Below are 18,473 nucleotides of genomic sequence, written 5' to 3'. Positions count from 1 at the left end.
GGGCATTAGAGGAGCGGAAGAATGCAGGAGACTAATCAAGAGATTATAGGGAAAGACTCTTAAAGGAAAATATTGAATCAATCCTCTGAATTTCCCTTTTGAAGGCTCTTTAAAAAAAAGGGGGGGCTCTGCTATGTCCATTACACCAGAATTAGTAAGATGTGATTAAGTTCTTGGAAGATGGGAGACGAGAAGAAGGCGGGCCACGGCACACTCCCTTGCAGAGCACAGCCTTGAACATTCCAGGTAGGACCTCCTATTTCTAGGTGTGTCCACCTTCAGAATAAAACTGAAAGAAGATGGGAACCCCAGTTCCTTCTTCAGCCTTTGAGCTAAAGGGTTGCCACTCCTTTTCCAAAAGGTTAGGCTAATTACCCTCTCTTATCTGACTTTGTCCATTTGGGTGAAGAGCTAATCCCAAGAAGAGTAAAGGTCTCTCCTCGTTTCTTGTTTATGGGGCACAGACGCCGGGATAAGATATTGCTGAAGAATCTAAAATCTTCATGGAGGATGGCAGAGCCCATGCCTGAGCCAGATCAGGCACTCCATCTGGTAGCCTCTGGCCTTTTGTGTTCTTTGTCAAGTCACTGGAAGGGAGATGAGGGACAAAGAGCCTATTACCTGTGGGCAGAAGGGCTGACAGGAAACACGAGTTTCCCAAGTGGCAGCATAGCTGGTACAAGAGGAAATCTGTGTTCTCTCAAACCTGCCTCCTCCTTCAAGTGTTCACGTGTGTGATGACCATTTAAAGAGAACAAAAGGAACTTGAGGGGTGCCTGGGTGGCTCAGTTGGTTGAGTGGCTGACTCTCGATTTCAACTCAGGTCATGATCTCAGGGTCCTGGGATCAAGCCCTTCGTTAGGCTCCAAGCTCAGTGGGGGGGTCTGCTTAAGGATCTCTCTCCCACACCCTTTCTCCTACTAGTGCAAGGTCTCTCTCTCTCTCTCTAAAATAGATCTTTAATAAAAACTAAAATAAAAAAGGAACTTAAAAAAAAAAAAAGAGCCTGGGACACCTGGGTGGCTCAGTGGGTTAAAGCCTCTGCCTTCCGTTCAGGTCATGGTCTCAGGGTCCTGGGATCAAGCTCCTCATCGGGCTCAGTGGGGAGCCTGCTTCCTCCTCTCTCTCTCTCTCTCTGCCTGCCTGTCTGCCTACTTGTGATCTCTGTCAAATAAATAAATAAAATCTTAAAAAAACAAAACAAAACAAAACAAAAAAACCCATGGGGCACCTGGGTGGCTCAGTCAGTTAAGTATCCGACTCTGTATTTTGGCTCAGGTCATGACCTCAGGGTCCTGGGATCAAGCCCCGTGTCAGACTCTGTGCTCAGCAGAGTCTGCTAGAGATTCTCTGTCTCTCGTTCTCTCTACACCTCCCCCTCCCCCTCTCCCCCTCTTTTTCTCTCTCTCTCTCTCACCCTCTCTTTTTCAAAAAACAATCCACTGTCCCCACTGAATTCTTTAAAAAATTTTTTTTGTCATGTCCTGTTAGTCACCATACAGGACATCATCAGTTTTTGATGTAGTGTTCCGTGATTCATTGTCCTCATGTAATACCCAGGGCTCCATGCAATGCGTGCCCTCCTTAATACCCATCACCAGGCTCACCCATCCCCCCGCCCTCCTCCCCTCGAAAACCCTCAGTTTGTTTCTCAGAGTCCACAGTCTCTCGTGGTTCGTCTCCCCCCTCGGATCCCCCCCTTCATTTTTCCCTTCCTTCTCCTAATGTCCTCCATGCTATGCCTTAAGTTGCACATGTAAGTGAAACCGTATGATAATTGACTCTCTCTGTTTGACTTATTTCACTCAGCATCATCTCCTTCCAGTCTCATCCAAGCTGTTGCAACAGTCGGGTCTTCATCCTTTCTGATGGCCGAGTCATCTCCCACTGAATCCTTCCGGGCCTGCCTTTTCCCATCTGCCTCTCAATGCTCCAACCTGAGTGTATCACGTGCTGCGCCCCCTGCTGGCGCACCAGGCACGTCGCTCTGTGTTCCATGGGCTTCGGTAATCAAGCAGTTGCCTAGATCAGCCCTGAGCCCACCATCACTCATTCCAGAACCTCTGGACATTCAAGTTGCTTGGGAGTGGAGGGCCGTGCTGGGCCTCATGTCTGTGTCTCTGGGTCCCGGTTAAAGACATGGGACTTGAGGCAGAGCCCATAGCTGGCCTCACTCACAGCCACGAAAGCCGTCTTCAGGTAGCAGAGGCTTTCCTTCCCTACTGGACGTGGGGGTTCATGAACATAAAGGGAGGGGAAGCCCTGGGGAGAGGTTGCAGGCCTTCCACATAAGCCAAGTGTTTGGCCTTCCTTCTCATGCCTGCTCTCCCCTCTGAGGGAAGTTTCATCAGTGATGGTGTCCCCGTCCCAGCTCACGATCTCTGGCATTCTGTGTCTACTTCTGGAACATCAGGAGCAGAAGGCTAGGAAGCTGACTTCTCTCCTCTGGGGCGCTTCAGCAGGAGCGTGCACTGGGATCTCCTGGAGGGCTTATTAAAACGCACAGAGCTGAACTGTAGCCCAAAGTTTCTGACTTCTGTAGGTCTGGGATGGGGCTGGAGAATTGCATTTCTAATGTGTCCCTAGGTGATGCCAGTGCTGCCGGAAGGTCCAGGTCACGCTCAGAGAAGTACTGGGCAAGTGAGCCTGTCAGTACTACCCCAGGAGGCGGCCCCTTATGCAAGTCTTACCCAAGACTTCCCTGTTCTAAAGATCACCTCCTTTTCCAGATGAAGCCCGTGGGACAGAAGGATGAGCCATCCGGTGCAAAAGAGAGGCCAGTGACCTGTCCCTCTCGGGTAGGTCAGAACTGGGGTGGGGGGGGATCCCTGGCTGAGTTGGGGCGAGAGATAGGGCCACAAAGAAGTGGGCTTTTCTGTGGCAAGGGGTCTTCCCTGACTGAGACATGAGCCCCATTAGAGTTTAGGCTTGGCTATTCTAGGCTGGGCACAGCTTTGCGTACCAAACACACCTAAAGTTTACACCTGTGGGTCAGGGACTCGTGATGCCAGAACTGAGGCCCACACCTGTGGAGGGCATAGGACCAAAACCACGGCTTACACGGTCCTGACTGTGAGGATGGGTGTCTTAAATAACATGCCTAAAATGTAGCAGGTATAGAATTAATGCTACTGAATAAATGAATGAGAAAAGAAAAAAAACTGAGCACAAATCAGAATTCCTTTTTATCATTTGATGCTAGTTTAATGTTTGACTTGCTTGCTGCTTTAGTTTTTATTACTAGGCTATAAGAGCTATATAATTCACCCATTTCCCTCTTTGCTTTGGCTGCCAGGAAGCTTACAATTAAGTTCTCTTTTTGTGGAAATACATGTACTTTGATAGTGTGAAGCTTGGGTAGCAAGAGATGCTGACAGTTGGAAACTGGAAACTTCAAAGTATTAATAAGCTCCTTCAGAGAACTAATGAGCAGAGAAGAAAAGCCAGAGGATGGCTTTGACATCATTTCAAGGGGGGTATGAAATTTTTTCAAATTGGCCAAAGGCATGGCTGGCTGACACAGCCGTGATGAAGGAACCATAATGATTTCCAGGTCATGGTTACAATGTATCCCCTTCCTCTGCAGGAGAATCCCTATCTGTTCACCTACAAGAACAGCAAGTCCCTGCCCAGGCTGTCAAAATCTCAAGAGAAGCATGAGGTAGGCTGAGGTTTTCTGTGACTGACAAACATACAGATGACCCAGGGGCAGGACCCCTTGCTGTATCTTTGGAACCTTCCCCATGGTCCTCTAGGTTCTGGAACCCCGTGAACAGGCTGGAAAGGGTGAAGGGTCAAGTGTGTGGCCACTCCACTCCCCTCCTCACCCCCGCCTCCCGTGGTTGAAGCTGGTCTGCGGGGTCCGCAGGAAGCTCTCCCTGAGGCTTCAGGGAGGCATTGGGGCGCAAATCTCTGGCAACAAGTCCTTTTAGACTCATCTGAGCCCTGAATCTGAGGAGAAAGTTAAGAAAAATGTGGAGAAGTGTGGTAAAGTCTGAAACCAGATGGCATGGAGACCCAAAGGCCTGCCAAGTTGGCGCACACCTGCAGGGGTCACTTCACACTTACTCCTCTCACGGGGTGGCTGTCTCAGGAGTCTCTCTGATAGGTTCCTGTTAAGATTCGATAGGGCAGCCCACGAGCCTCTGAGGAGCCAGGAAAGACTTGAAGGCTGACGTGCTCGTTCATTCTCAGAGGACTGGGGCCAATATGAGCTGAGACCAGTTTAGTACTTGTGCCTCCCCGTCTCCCTGTTGTGTAAAAGAGGGTGAGACTTACTCCAGGCGGCACAGGCAGAGCTGACCCACCACAGAGCCTGAAAGATGGAGTGTGAAAGACCCTTGGTTTAGCAACATGTCCCACACTTTCTAACAAATGCCTCAGCCATGAGGAAACATCCGGGAGGCAGCGTGGTACCGTGAGGTGAGAAGACCAGCTGTGGGTTCAAATCCAGACTCTTCCACTTACTGGCTCTATGTCACTGGGCAAGGCACTTACCATCTCTGTGCCTTGGTGTTTTTTAAATCTGTGAAATGATAGTCGCAGCCCAATCTCATAGAGTTGTTAATCAATTATAATATGTTAGTAAGTATAAAGCCCGTCTGCTGGTATCTGGTATGCCCTGAGTTCTATATGAGTGTTGCTATTATCATCATCTGATAAGGGGGAGCAATACATTCTCTCGGGATACATTTATTGAATACCTTCTGTGTACGCCTGGAATTCGGGGCCTCAGAGCAGGTGCCCAGTCACTAGTTGTCAAATGACAAAATGGGTGGGTGGATGGGGGAATAGCAGGCGTAAGAGAGAAAACCACGAATAAAATACATCACATGTCACAAGGAACTCAGCCCAGTGGAACCAACCAGCAATCGTAGCATGGTGGAGTGAGTCCTATAATTAAAGTTTCCATGAGTATTCTGGAACACAGAAGAAGCAACCAGCCAGAGAGGGTTAGCAAGGCTTCTCAAAGAGTACAAATGATCCAAGCCTTGAGGGATGACCAAGGGTAGAGACCAGAGGGAGGGAAAGGTAAGGCGGGGATGGAGGTAGACTTGGGGAGAGGCACGGAGAGCATGAGAACTGAGCCAAGAGCTGATGGTTTAGAATGTCACATCCTCTTGGGATGTGCTAAGGATGACGGACTTCATGCCGATGTTGGTGCAACAGAAATGTAGTTTTTTCAACCAACACATATTCATCGAGCATTTACTACACCCTGTTTGGGGCTGTAAGGATACAGTACATGAAACAGACAAAAATCCCTGCTCTCACTGAGAATGTGGGCAGCAGGGTGACAGTTCTGTTATGTTGGGAGGGAGAGCACGCCATCTGTCTGGGCTCTGGGGCTGGGGAGGAAGCCCATGGGACCGAAGGCTATGGGTCCTGCAATATTCCAGGAAGGAGTCACACAGGCCTGGGCACAGGCCTAGGTGGAGGGACTGGAGGAGAGGGGACAAGATGGGGAGCATTTAGGAAGGGGTGTCAGGGGCACTCGGAGAGGCGTATTGAAGGAGAGGGAGGATCTTAAGCCATACCTAGGTTTCTCCATTGACTAGTGTTTTCCAAATAAGGCCTTGCTTCTCATCTGATTTTCTACGTCGCAAGATCCATTTCTCCTTCTCTGTGCTCTCATTGCAGGTGAGAGACAGGATGGAAATCACCTGCCCAGACAAGGACCCCTCCAACACAATTCCCACCTCAGGTACGGGGCTCCAGTCAAGTGGTTTTTAACCTCCGTGGAGGCCTGAAATCATTGACTTAGGGCTCTTTAGAGTCTTAGGGCTCTTTCCCTCCAGGTGAGGCAGCCTGAGAGTGATGGCTGTGTGCACATGGCCATGGTGGTCTTGAGGAAGTGAGGGGAGGCTGTGTGTTGGCCTACAGGACTCAAAACATCAGCCCAGGAACGTCCCACAATAGTGCAGTAGGTTCCTGTGCTTGCTTGGTCCTAGAGGGTGACTCATCTGTTCACTGACTTGTTCGCATGTTCATTCATTTATTTGATGATTGTTGAATGCCTCCTAGCTGACTTCCAAGGTAGGAATTCAGATTTGGGGATGTCACTGTGCTTAGCAGGATTCTTTCAGGGACATAGATCTTTGTAGTCCGTTCCCTTTTGCTGAGCACTAGAACAGTGAGCTGTCAGCCTGACCCTTCCTGGATGTCTGAGCTCTCCATGCACAAATTAAGTCATAGGACTAGCAAGCTAGTTAAAAATGCCTGTACCAAATCTTCGGTGTATAGCCACCTCTTGTTCTAAGTTGCAGGGGTTGGAATAGGTGAGAAGGCGCTCGTGAGGACATCCATTCAGTCTTTAGAATTTTCCCTCCTTCCTACCTGGTGACAGTCTTCCCTATTGGCTAGTTTGCTAGCAAAACTTTAACAGCAGAGACAAATTATTAGCTTCTAACATAGACCGTCCTACAGCCAAACCCCAAAGGTGTACTTATATATGTACGGACAGACGTAGGCAGGAATAGGAAGGCAGAATTTGAACGTTGCCATCACTACAGTCTTTATAGAGAAATGATATCCATCTCCTTTTTAATCTTATTCTGAGAGGATGAGCTATAAAGCATTTTGCAATCTGCCTAGATTATGTTCCTGTCATGTCGATGATAACCAACCCATCCCGTAGAACATATCTCAACATCAAACCCCAGATAAAAATGTGAACCTCTTCTTTATTCCCTGACCCCAGAGATTATTGTGTTCATTGGCACTTGAAGAGATATGCACAAGAAATCTTAAGACCTTGAGATTGAAGATACTCTGGTGATAGGGACCATCTGAATAAGCAAATGGATAGACTTCCGTCTCCTTGATCTAAGCAACTGGGCATGGAACCAAAATGCTGGGGAGCCGCCCTCCTGAATGAGAGCAGGGCCTGCCTTTCTGAGTCCTGCCTGAAAGTCATTTAAGAAAATGGCCACAGCTAACTGGACAATAATGAAAAACACGTTTCATCACTGCACGTGATCTCTGATTAAACATTTTAGCCATCCTTGGGATTGCTGGGGTAGTTAAAAAGACTTCGCATGGGGCCACATCATTAGTTTTCCTTGATAATTGTCATATTTCTGGTAAGATCGTTCACTGCTTTGGAGATCATGTTTGCAATCTCTAATTGAGATGGTAGACTCTGATGCGTACTTACAAGACCAGGCCATCTCATCTTTACACCTCCAATGACTCAGCACATACAGGAGGCCAGCGGATGTTCATGGAATTAATCTAAATGAGTATTTTTATTTTAGCAAATCTACAGTTCTGAGTTGAAAAAGATCTTTCCAACCGACCAGATCTAAGTGCCTTCCATTAAGGCAGTTTTCCACTAAGATTCTATATAAAACAACCGTTGTGCTTCAGAGTTCTTTCAAAAGCCTCCCTTGTCACCTGCTTCCCTAGTGTTTCTCTCCAACCACCCACAGATACCCCGAGCTAACCAAAAGTGATGTCTCACCATTGGGGACTGCCTTCATCAACAGGCCACAGTCCCAGCAACCTGGGGGCCTTACTCATTCCCTGTGGGACCCACAGGGGATAAACCCCTTCCACCAATCAATGAGGCTTTGGGATGAGATATATAAAGTTGATGTAATTTTTTATGACCGGTTGGTACTTGGCAGCTAGAGGAATTGATAAAAGCTACCCATTTTTCCTCCCAGGCGGTGCATATGTGCATTTTGTGGAGGTCTATCTCCTGTGGGCTTTCTAACTTTGTACATCCTTGTGTCATTTTATTTTTTTTTAAGATTTTATTTATTTATTTGACAGACAGAGATCACAAGTAGGCAGAGAGGCAGGCAGAGAGAGGGGAAGGGAAGCAGGCACCCTGCTGAGCGGAGAGCCCGATGCCCAGGACCCTGGGATCATGACCTGAACCGAAGGCAGAGGCTTTAACCCACTGAGCCACCCAGGTACCCCTTACCTCATTTGATATTACCCCATGGCCTGCCCCTAGCGTATTTGGGATGACTAAGAAAAATACATTGTGCCTTGCAGCTGACCTGAGGCTTTCCCAGGGAGAAAAAGAGTAGCCTTTTGCAAACAAAAGAGTTGCAATCAGGAGCCTGGAGGACAGTGGCTCTTCGCTCCTTGCTGAAGTTGGCCATCTTGAAGTCAAGAGGCTAATTCCACGCAGAGGGAAAACTTCATAGGATTTGAAAATAGAGATCCACAAATAGAGATGCCACTGTCACCAACAGTACAAAGTCAGAACAGTTCATTTACATTCATTGAAGACTTCGATTCCTTTCTAAGTCCTTGACATCATTCATTGTACCCATTTGACTAAAACCAGCGATTCAAAAGCTGGTAGGAAAAATGCCCAAGTTACAGCCCCAGCTGAGCGCTAAGGGTTTTGCTTTGCTGTGAGCCGACTGTGTAACATGCAACGTAGGCCCTGGAAATGTTTCTCTCATCACACCACCTGCTCATGGGTCTTGAGGCTGGGACTAGGAAGGAAGGAACAATGCCCCGCAGGGATTGAGAGCCTGCTTGCCCCCCAGCGGGACCAGTTGGCTGAGCAAATCCAAAATCAGCTGAAGACACTTGGATGAATAAGTATTTCCTCTCCCTGTAGTTTCCATCATTTAAAGCTTCGAGAGCGGCAAAGTCTCTGACACAGAGCCAGTAATTAAGCCTGTAACTCAACTGAACGCATTTCTTGAGCTCCTGTGTGCAATGTGCGTATTTCTTCAGATAACTCCACAGTGAAGCACTTCGAAGGCAGAAGCAAGGTTCTAACCTTGTCCCAGCAGTTTACCACCATTGCAGGAGTCTTCACATAGGTGTCTAAAATCAGAGAGCCATGGGTTAGGCAGCCTGTAGCTAAAAATTAAGAGAAGGCTGGTTTTATCGGATGATGGCCCCGGGTGGTTTCAACTGTTGGGTTGTACAAGACAAAACTCCAAAGTGTCCAGTCTTTTCCCCATTCTATCATCTGCCATTTCCTCATTATTCAGGACATTCCATCATAGCTTGGATGGCCTTCCGATAAGAGGCCCCCACTGTAGAAATCTTGATGAGTTATTGATGTATTTATCAGCTCTTTTCAGGGTGGTGGACAGTTTGTACCAGATAATGTTAAGCTAATCAGACCATATAAATTTAATCTTATCTCTAAATAGTTCTTGGTCCAAGGAGAGCAATTGCTAAAGCACTTTTCTGGGTTTGCAGGCTGGGTCTTTGTCATACATGATGATATTAGCAAAGCTCAAATCAAGGTCTACAGGATAGTAAACAAATGAAATATGTGGGGCTCTGTCTTAATAAAATCCCAGATAAGTCAGACTCCTCCCATGTAGGCTTGGCTCATTTGGTTTCTTATCTCTCAAAGGAAATCCTTCCCGGCCAACAGGAGGACACCCCCCCCCACTCCCCCCTCCCACCCCACCCCCCGCCATTGATTGATCTATACATAGATAGAGGTGGACACACGTGCACGCATGTATGTGTGTATGTTTCCTTTGTCTGCTACAAATTTAGGTGATGGGATGACCGGTTTCAGCTGCCTCTTTAGCAAACTGTAATGTGCTTTTGAAGCACATCTGTCCATCTCCTCCGCATTGTGCCAGCTTCAAAGAGTTCCCCGAGCCTTTGCCCACTAACAAGTATTCACAGTGTTCACTGTGTATGTCACACGTTACGGCAACAAGAACAGAGTGATTGACTGTCATCACCAGAAACTAAAATAAGCCCTCTGGAGTTGAGGGGAGGAGGTCTTATTTTCTGTTTTGTTGCCTTTTTTACCCATAGCCCAATTTCTCTGAGAAGAGGTCATTTTCAAGTTCTCAGGCTCAACCCCATGGATGTGTGCTAATGTTGTGCAGCTGGCTTTGTGATTTGATATTGTTCTTCTAACCACATATCCTTAGCCCAACCCCTCCCACGACCTACTAAAGCAGAACTCTGGGGGTAAGAAGACCATCTGTGTTTTAACAACCTCTCCAGATGATTCTGATGCATGCTCAAATTTGAGACCACTGATCTGTATGTTTTGCACACACACATTCACAATTATGCGTGTGTCAGTTTGCATGCTGTCATAGGAAGAGGCAGGGACTTTTACTTTTCCATTGAGCATATCCTCCATGGGAGCACCAGCTCCCCATCCGCAGACGGTATAGAAGTCAGGTAGAAAAGATGTCTCTCGGGAAGGAGATAAGACTTGGAGATCCCTTTGAACGTTGTTTCTACTGAATGCTAATATGGCTTCTGGTGCAGATAGAATTCTACAACCATGATCTGGATATTGATGGGTGAAGCGGGCTCTGTGTAGTCCTGTGGGTCAAAAGCAATGGGTCTAAACCATCTGGTGCTCTGTGTTTCATTGGATGCCTCACTGAGAGTGTAGGAATTTAAGTTGTGGTCCTCAACATGCGTTTGTGTTCATGTTCATCTGCGTATTAGGTCAAGGGGTAGATAGATGCAGTACAAGTGTATACATGCAAGTAATTATACATGTAGCAATAGTCCTGTTACTGGGCCTTTAGCTGGGCATAAAAGGCCTGTGGCCCTAATCTACCTTTCCAATGTTATCTTGTGCTAGGCTCCTTTACAGACCCTCCACTTAAGTCACACTGTCTGTTCCTTACAGACATCTCTCACTTTACCATACCACAGGCATTCCTGATGCTTGTCCCTCCAATCCCCAACCTCCCTCTCCCCCATCCTTATCTCGTCATGCCATGAGTTCAAACACCACCTTCTCCATGAAGCCTGTTCTGAACCACCCCCCTCATACACCCCCCGCCACGGGGGTAAATCATTCTTGTAAGTCCAGAACTTCCAGAACTTCACTCTCTGTCTCCCAGAGGGTTTATCAGCTTATAGATAATTATAACTGGGCGGTTCTTACTTCTTCCTTAGCCTGTGAGTTCCTGGAGGCCTCTCTCTCCCCATTTCTGATCCCTCTGTCGTCTCTAGAGCACCCGGCCATTGAGCGGTGGTCAGCGTGTTTATCAGACGAGTAAATGGCTGCTGGGCTACATGACAGTATGTGCTCAAACTCCAAAGATGAACAAAGTAGAGCTGGGCTGCCGAAAACAGTTTGGTGGTTCCTCACGAAGCTAAGCCCAGGCTTATCTTAGGATCGCCAATTCCACTCTTCACTATATACCCTGAATAATTGGAAACAGACATTTATAAGTAAATGTTTGTATTTATTTATAATATGAATGTTCATAGTAACATGGCTACAAGACCCAAAAGATGGGAACGACCCAAATGTCCATCAGCAGGTGAATGGATAAACAAAATGTGGTTATAGCCATACAATAGGATATTATTCAGCAAAAAAAAGGAATGAAATCCTGGCTTGTGCTCTAACACGGATGGACCTCAGAATCATTATAGAAAGGGGAAGAAGGCAGGACGAGAGGGGTCAGATGGTGTAAAATTCCATTTATATGAAATACCCAGAATAGGAAAATCCACAGAGCACCGATTCATGGTTCTCAGGGGCGTGGAGAGTGAGGGCTTAATAAGTACAGGTCTCCTTTGGGGTGAAAGAAAAGTGTTTTGGAACCAGACAGAGGTCATGGTCATACACCCATTGCAGGTGGGCTAACCACCCCTGAATCATTGATTTTAAAATGGTTAATTTTATGTTATATGAACTTCACCTTGTTTTTTGTTTGTTTTTTTTTTTAAAATCAGTCACTGGTATAAAAGCGTGTTCCTTTTCACTTTAGAAAAGCCGAGCTGATTCTGTTCATCAATATATGGATGATATAAAATTTGATCCCAATTATCAGTAGATCCCAGAATAGATGAAGGGTTGGTTGCATCTCTGCCACAATTCCTTCCTCATCCTCAGACCGAGTGGCCAGGGGCGGCTTCAGGCCCCAACAGGATCTGCTCACCTGGTGGCATCAGCTCTCACCAAAGGCCCCGGACACCATGCCCCGCCTCCCCCCCCACCAGCCCAAAGATGGGTCCGCCGTCCAGCTCCCGAGCCTCCAAGGGCATCCTCAGGAGGAGAGGGCAGGTGGACCCTGCAGCTGCTACCGTGGAACCTTATGACAAGGATGGGCTCTTAGACTCTCTGTCCAACTGAGTTGCTATTACAATTGGACTTTCTCTCAGTCTCCCAGGAAGGTCTTCATTCATTTTCATTCATGCATTTTCTCTCTGCCATTCATGGGTGTGTGTTCTCAGTTCATAGGCTGAAGCCGGCTGACATCAAGGTCATAGGCGCCCTGGGTGACTCTCTCACGGTGAGTTACCCCCACTGTGGAAGGCGGTCTTGACTCCTAGGAGATCCCGGAGAGAGGAACTCTCCACTGCGGCCATCTCCAGCCCTTCTCCAGCCCACCGGCCCTGGACCCAGCATTCCTGGCCCCACATTCCCCCACGTCCAGCCTAACCTCGTATTCCTCTCCCAACGCTGGAATGACGGAGCGAGCAGGAAGTGGGGGGACCTCAGAGGGAGCAGCTGGGACAGATCTCACAGCCTGGCAGGGGTGGGCAGATCGGACTAGGTCTCCCCTGTGGTGCGAGGCTCCTTCAAAGCCCTGGCACTTGTCCCAGAGGAAGTTAAAGGAGGGAGAAGAGAGGAGGACACAGGAGCAGGTGCTGGTGGGGCGGGGGAGTGGGAGAGAGAGTGGGAAAATGGTCCCTGCTCACTCCTGCAGCCACTCCACGGTGACCCTTCAGGCGTGCAAAGTGCTATCCAGGAAAAGCAAAATCAGGCCCTAGAGAGACAGGGTGGAGGGTCCCAGAGGCTCCCAGACACGTGCTTCTGCTCAGTAGTGATTCATTACAGACGTTTCCAGCCGCTACTCTCTGGGTCAGTAGAGTTCAGGGCCTCCAGCGGAATCTTCCAGAAAGGCCAGCAGGCACTGTTCAGATATGTGGCCGTTCAGCCTTTGACCTGTCTCATTTCGCCTCACCCACACAGTCCTGTGAAATGCGATTAAACTTAACACATAAGGCAGGTGAAGCGAGTGCCCACGGCTGCGTAGCTCCCAGAGGCTGGGCTCGCACCAGCCCGACTCCAAGTCCGGATCCTCTCCCTGTACTGCAGCTGTGTCCCCATGACCCCTCAACGACTCTTCACCCCAAACCCCCTGCTGCTCCTAACTTTCTGGAAGGACAGGCAGGCTGGTCCTTAGCATGGCTTATCCCAACCACTTCCTGCTGGGCATGGCCTGGTATTGCTACCCTCCAACCCCTGGTCCCCTCCAAGTTCTCTCGGGATAATGACTCATCAAGAATCCGGCACAGTTCTTCAGGACTTCCTGGGAGGCACCATTTGGAGGGTAACATTCATGGCATGTGGCGGAGGAATGGGGCCCCAGAGGGCAGCGGTCCCCCCGATGGGCTGGGGGAGGTCCTCTCTCATGGAGGCCAGCCTCTCCCCATGCTGTCTGAGAGACCAGTCTTCAGCATGACCTTTGCCATGGCCCTGCTTAGAAGTAACACACTTTAGGCCAGGGTCATGCACCTGCAGAGTGTGTCCAGGTTGAGGTTTTAAAAGACCAGGCTCGGGGCGCCTGGGTGGCTCAGTGGGTTAAGCCGCTGCTTTCGGCTCAGGTCATGATCTCAGGGTCCTGGGATCGAGTCCCGCATCGGGCTCTCTGCTCGGCAGGGAGCCTGCTTCCCTCTCTCTCTCTCTCTCTCTGCCTGCCTCTCCATTTACTTGTGATTTCTCTCTGTCAAATAAATAAATAAAATCTTTAAAAAAAAAAATAAATAAATAAAAGACCAGGCTCTCTCTCCAACTGAAGGGTAGGGATATGACATTTTATTTTCTTCTATTTTTTAAATTGTGTGTACATGAGTGATATTGATATAAAAGGACTGTGATGGGCTTTTGTTTCACAACTTTGAAGAATGAGGCAAATGGGACCCTGAAATGTGTCCTTTGGAAAAACGGATACCGCTGTCTAATTTCCAGAGCAGTTCTGCTAGCCTGGTGCACCTGATCTGGGTCTGGGCAGGGTTTCTTAGGGTGAGGCCACGCTGTGGTTGGCGCCAGGATTTCCAGCGGGAGCTCTCGCTCAACTTGTGTGAAGCAGGAAGCACATCAGGACTGGGGCCTATCTTGACTCTGGATTCTAGGGGGTGCCCAGGCGTTCCCAGCCAGACCCAGAATCGGGGAGTTTCTGGCCAGCAGGCAAGGAAACTCACCCTTCCATGTTCCCTGTCAGGCAGGTAATGGGGCCGGATCCAAGCCTGGGGACATCTTAGATGTCTTGACTCAGTACCGAGGCCTGTCCTGGAGGTGAGTAAGAATGTGGTAAGACCCTGAATGACCCCTTCAGTGCAGCAGGAGGAGGGGGGACCCCAGAGCATCCCAGAAAACCATTCCCCTAGCAGGCACATGAACCACCTGATGAGTGATTTTCAATGAGACACTTCTGCTTTACTTGGAGGAAGGAAAGCAAAGCTTCCCCAAACCACTACATTTCCCAGGACAGGAACTGAGACCTGAGCAGGAGGAGTTTGGGGGAGAAACTGCACAAATGTTTGGCTTGAAAATATTCCCTAGCTTTCATTTCTCCCTCTGGGGCATAAGCTCAGAAGGGGCAGTGGCCTTTGAAACTAGAGTTGTGCCTGAATCCTAGCTGCCCAGCTCTGTGCAACCCTGGGCAAGTTACTTAACGTCTCTGAGCTTGTCTCCTTACTGTCAGTGCTAGGATGCTAATACTGCCTGAGTACTATCATGAGGGTTAGAGTTTAAGCCTCCAGCATGGTGCCTGACACAAAGTAGATCGAAATGGTAGCAGGCATCATTATTAAAGGGGCTTCATTTTCCAGATGAGAAAGCGAGGCTCAGAGAGGGCCAGTAACCTGTCTGCGGTCACACAGCCAGATGGCAAAAGAACAGAAAGTAGAGCAGATGGTTCCTGACCCCTAATCTGGCACATTCCCCCATCGTGACTGCCTCATGCCGGCTTCTCCTGCTTTGGCTGTAATCAAATCCAGGCTGCCACTGGCTGCAGGGAGCTGGACTCATGCTTTGAACACCCGGCTCCTGCCAAGCGTGAGAGGGCAGGTTTGCTGTTTCCTCAGCCTGGAATCGGGCATCTCTGGCCCCAGACTGAAGCAGAGTGTTGAATCCCTGGCATCCTCCCTTGTGACGTTGCACAGAAATAAACCCCAAACATGTTGAGACCCTTTTAAATGTTCCCAGACATACTTGGCAGAGAAAGAGGGGATATGGAAAAGCAGGGAATCCAATACACTTTGGAATGTTCCATATTTTCATGCCTAGAAACCCATCCAACTCTGATTTCCTTGGAATTTTAGAAGCAGCTTGGAAGATGGGTTGCACCCTAGAAGACACCCTTTTACAGCAGGTTTTCCTAAGCCAAATAGAAAGAGAGGATGAGAGGGCAAACCTCTCCACTCTGTTGTCGGTGGTAATAGCCAGGCCCAGCGGCCGTGGCTGGTGGGGCACGACTGGGCTCGGCATCCAGGGAAGGGTCGCTTTGCCTTTAAAAAGAGGGTGAAGAGGCCCACTTGGTTCCCAGACCCCAATGTCAACACTCAGAGTTAAAAACCAACACAAAGTCTGTCGTGCCTATAAATCCATTCCTTGGCTGGATGTTCCGGTTTGTGGGGACAAGGCAGAGGAGTTGCTGTGTCCTGATTTGGTTTTCCACTGCAATAATAAGGAAACGACAAGCCCAAGCCCCCGGGTGTCTCCCAGAAGGAGAAAGGCCTGTCTTGGCAGCGTCTGAGCTGTTCTGGCGTCGCCGGCATTCTCAGACTCCCTTTTCTTTTCTGTTCCCCCCACCACAGTGGCGGAGGCGATCACAACCTCAACAGCGTCACCACCCTGCCAAGTGAGTACGCGCTGCCCGGGACTGGGGGCTGGCAGGCGGGCTCGCCCGCGCGGCTCTGCAGCGCCTCCTGGTGGCGGCTGTGGGATCGGCAGGGAGCCGGGCGGTGCCACTCTGCCGCGTTCGCCAGGGGGCGCTGCGTCCCCGAGGCAGGGGGGCCCTGCTCTGCTTGGTGAGCGTCGGGAAAGCCTCGGAGAGATGTGTTTTGGAAGAAATACTATTCGTCCGAGGAAGGAAGAGAGTCAGAGAGGAGAAGAGAGTTCAGGCCAAATCTTAGTGCAAGCCATTATTAGGAAATGAGTCTAGAAAGCCGGAAAGGGCACCCGCTTTGCCTGTCATTCTGAGCAGAGCACCTTTGTGGGAGGCATTGACCTGGGTCGGGGCAGCATCAAGCACCACTGCATGCAAAGATGCTGAATTCCTGAGTGTGACTCTCCGGAAACGCCTCTATTGCCGCCGTGAGGGCTGAAGCGACCTTGTGCAGGCTATGCAAACACACTGGGGTTTGGGGCCCAAAAGTTTCCCTTAAGTCACTTCAGCGATGGCCTGCTAGGAATGATTTTTTTTTTTTTTTTAAAGCCTTGAGCCACATTCTCTGAATGGCGTCCTTTTCTTCTCCTTAGCGCACACACATCACAGTGTGTGTTCCTAAAGCATGCATGCACGAAATGTTCTCGTTACATTACTTTCCCTTCCCACCTTCTACCTAAAAATCTTGCCTAAGAAACTTAACTGGTCCCGATCTCATTGACTTTTCTTGTAATTACCCCTTTGCAATATGTGAGAGTCTGGAATATATCTCAGTATGTAATGTAACTGAGAAGTTATCTGAGGTGGGTAAGGCTCTGAGACTTTGATGGTAGATATGGCTTAATCTCCACATGGCTGGGGGGACTGATCGAGCCTCATGTAGTGTTATTGGTTTTGCTCTTGCAAGGGAAGGTAGTCTGGGCTGCATTTGTGACTGTGATCGACTGGGCAGGAGCTGGCCCAGCATGGGCCCACCAGTTCCCACTCTAATATCCTACACAATATCCCACCACTTTATTCCCACTCTATTATCGTGGAGAAAATAACTAGAAATGGCTAATGGCTCAAGACCTTTCGCTACAGTGATTCAAGAAGGACTGAGACAGTCCTCCCCCCATCCCCCAGGTGGACCCCCCCCCCCCATGCACTTGGCCCAGCGATGGATCATTGCCTGTTCAGATTCTTCCTTCCTAGAGCTTTGAGGACAGTTTGACTGTAGGAGCCGGATAATCCCCACAGAGATAACTGCATGAAAATGGGTTAGAAAAATTCTGAGAACTTAGGGTCAGAATAGAAGCTCAGTTTGACTCCCTCTTCAATTTCATCCAACAAAGACTCCAGTTCTGGCTGCTTGGGAAGTAGGAGCATGAACCAAGGTCCCTGCCCTCATGCCATCATCACATTTTCTTTGGGTGCGTCTCCCTAAAGACAGGCCAGTGTACCAACAATTAGAGCTACGTACATGTTTAAAGGGAAATAAATAGGAAGGTGGTTAAAGCTGCCTTCTGGAAAGCGATTTTAAGAACTAGAATTCGTCAAGAAAGGAAAGGTAATGGAACATTTTTGGCATAGATAACCACATAAACCAGCAAGTTCTCAGTCTAAACAATGCGGAGTGCCATTTTATGGTTTTCCTGATAGGTAGCTAGCTGGCCTGTGCTGGTTTCCTCCAGTAACCGGAAACCAAGGACAACACTTTCTATTTCCAGATGGCTTTAGTGACTTCACAGCTCTTCCTTCTACTGAGTAGAAATCAGAGTAATTTCTATCCATTGGGCACAATGTCCCCAAAGCCACAAGGAAGGAGTCCAATGCCTCTGTGTTGTGTAGGTCCTATTGCAGAACTTGGTCCTAGAGAAGACTCTGCCACCTGGCCTGATGCCTAGATGGCTGGTGCCTTGCCCATTCCTTTCCCATATCCTAGCTGATTGCGAGACCGGGGCAAAATGCCCCGTATTGGAGCTGAGAGAATAGAGTTCGGGCCTGGAATCCTTTCTCAGTAACCCCGTGACTCGTAGCACACCTCCCACGCTTCGTCAGCTTTGCGTCATCCTTCATTCAGTCCACAGGCCTTTGCTGAGCGTATGTGAGAGTCTGGGGTGTATATGGAGCCTGCTCTCAGGAGTTCTCAGCCAAGCTGGGGAGATGGAAAAGTGACAGTCAAGTGCAGATCCAGTGTGGTAAAGACATCAGAGTGCATGAGATTGAACGGATCATGCACTCAAATGACAAGTCTTTAACCAGACTGATCAAGGGGGGTGAGAGGGGGAGAGCCTCAGAATTGGGAACAGAAGAGGAGGCATTACTGTGGAAATAAAAAGGATTATGAGAGTGTTTTGAATAATTGTATGCCCATAAATGAGATAACTTAGAGAAAATGGTAAAATTCCTAGAAAGACACAAATGACTGAAACCGACTCAAGACAAAAATAGAACATCTGAATAGATACATAACAAAGTGATTGAATTTTGAAATTGCCCACCAAAGAAAGCCCAGGCTTTTTTGGTTTCACTACTGAATTCTATCAAACACTGAAAGAAGAATTTACAACAATTCTTCACAAACTCCTCCCAAAAATGTAAAGGGAAGGAATACTGCCCAATTCATTCTATGAGAATAACAAAATAAGACAAAGATACTATTATCTT

The 18,473-nt window shown here is 48.5% G+C and overlaps 1 protein-coding gene across 5 annotated transcripts in view; it reads left to right on the top strand.

The window, feature by feature from the left end:
* PLB1 (phospholipase B1) overlaps nucleotides 1–18,473 on the top strand; it is a 142,131-nt gene that overhangs the window by 64,794 nt on the left and 58,864 nt on the right. For all 5 annotated transcript variants that reach the window (XM_045073879.1, XM_013048404.2, XM_045073878.1 and 2 more), the window contains 6 exons: nucleotides 2,730–2,798; nucleotides 3,587–3,661; nucleotides 5,641–5,704; nucleotides 12,163–12,221; nucleotides 14,157–14,230; nucleotides 15,754–15,797. In XM_045073879.1, the coding sequence (XP_044929814.1) occupies nucleotides 2,730–2,798; nucleotides 3,587–3,661; nucleotides 5,641–5,704; nucleotides 12,163–12,221; nucleotides 14,157–14,230; nucleotides 15,754–15,797 (385 nt within the window). The remainder of the gene's footprint in view (nucleotides 1–2,729; nucleotides 2,799–3,586; nucleotides 3,662–5,640; nucleotides 5,705–12,162; nucleotides 12,222–14,156; nucleotides 14,231–15,753; nucleotides 15,798–18,473) is intronic.

This window comes from Mustela putorius, unplaced genomic scaffold (genome assembly GCF_011764305.1).
Source record: "Mustela putorius furo isolate JIRA1106 unplaced genomic scaffold, ASM1176430v1.1 tig00537293_pilon_pilon_pilon, whole genome shotgun sequence".
Classification (NCBI taxonomy): Eukaryota; Metazoa; Chordata; class Mammalia; order Carnivora; family Mustelidae; genus Mustela; species Mustela putorius.
The sequence above is the reverse complement of the archived record's forward strand: the minus strand, read 5'-3'. Positions and strand labels throughout refer to the sequence as shown.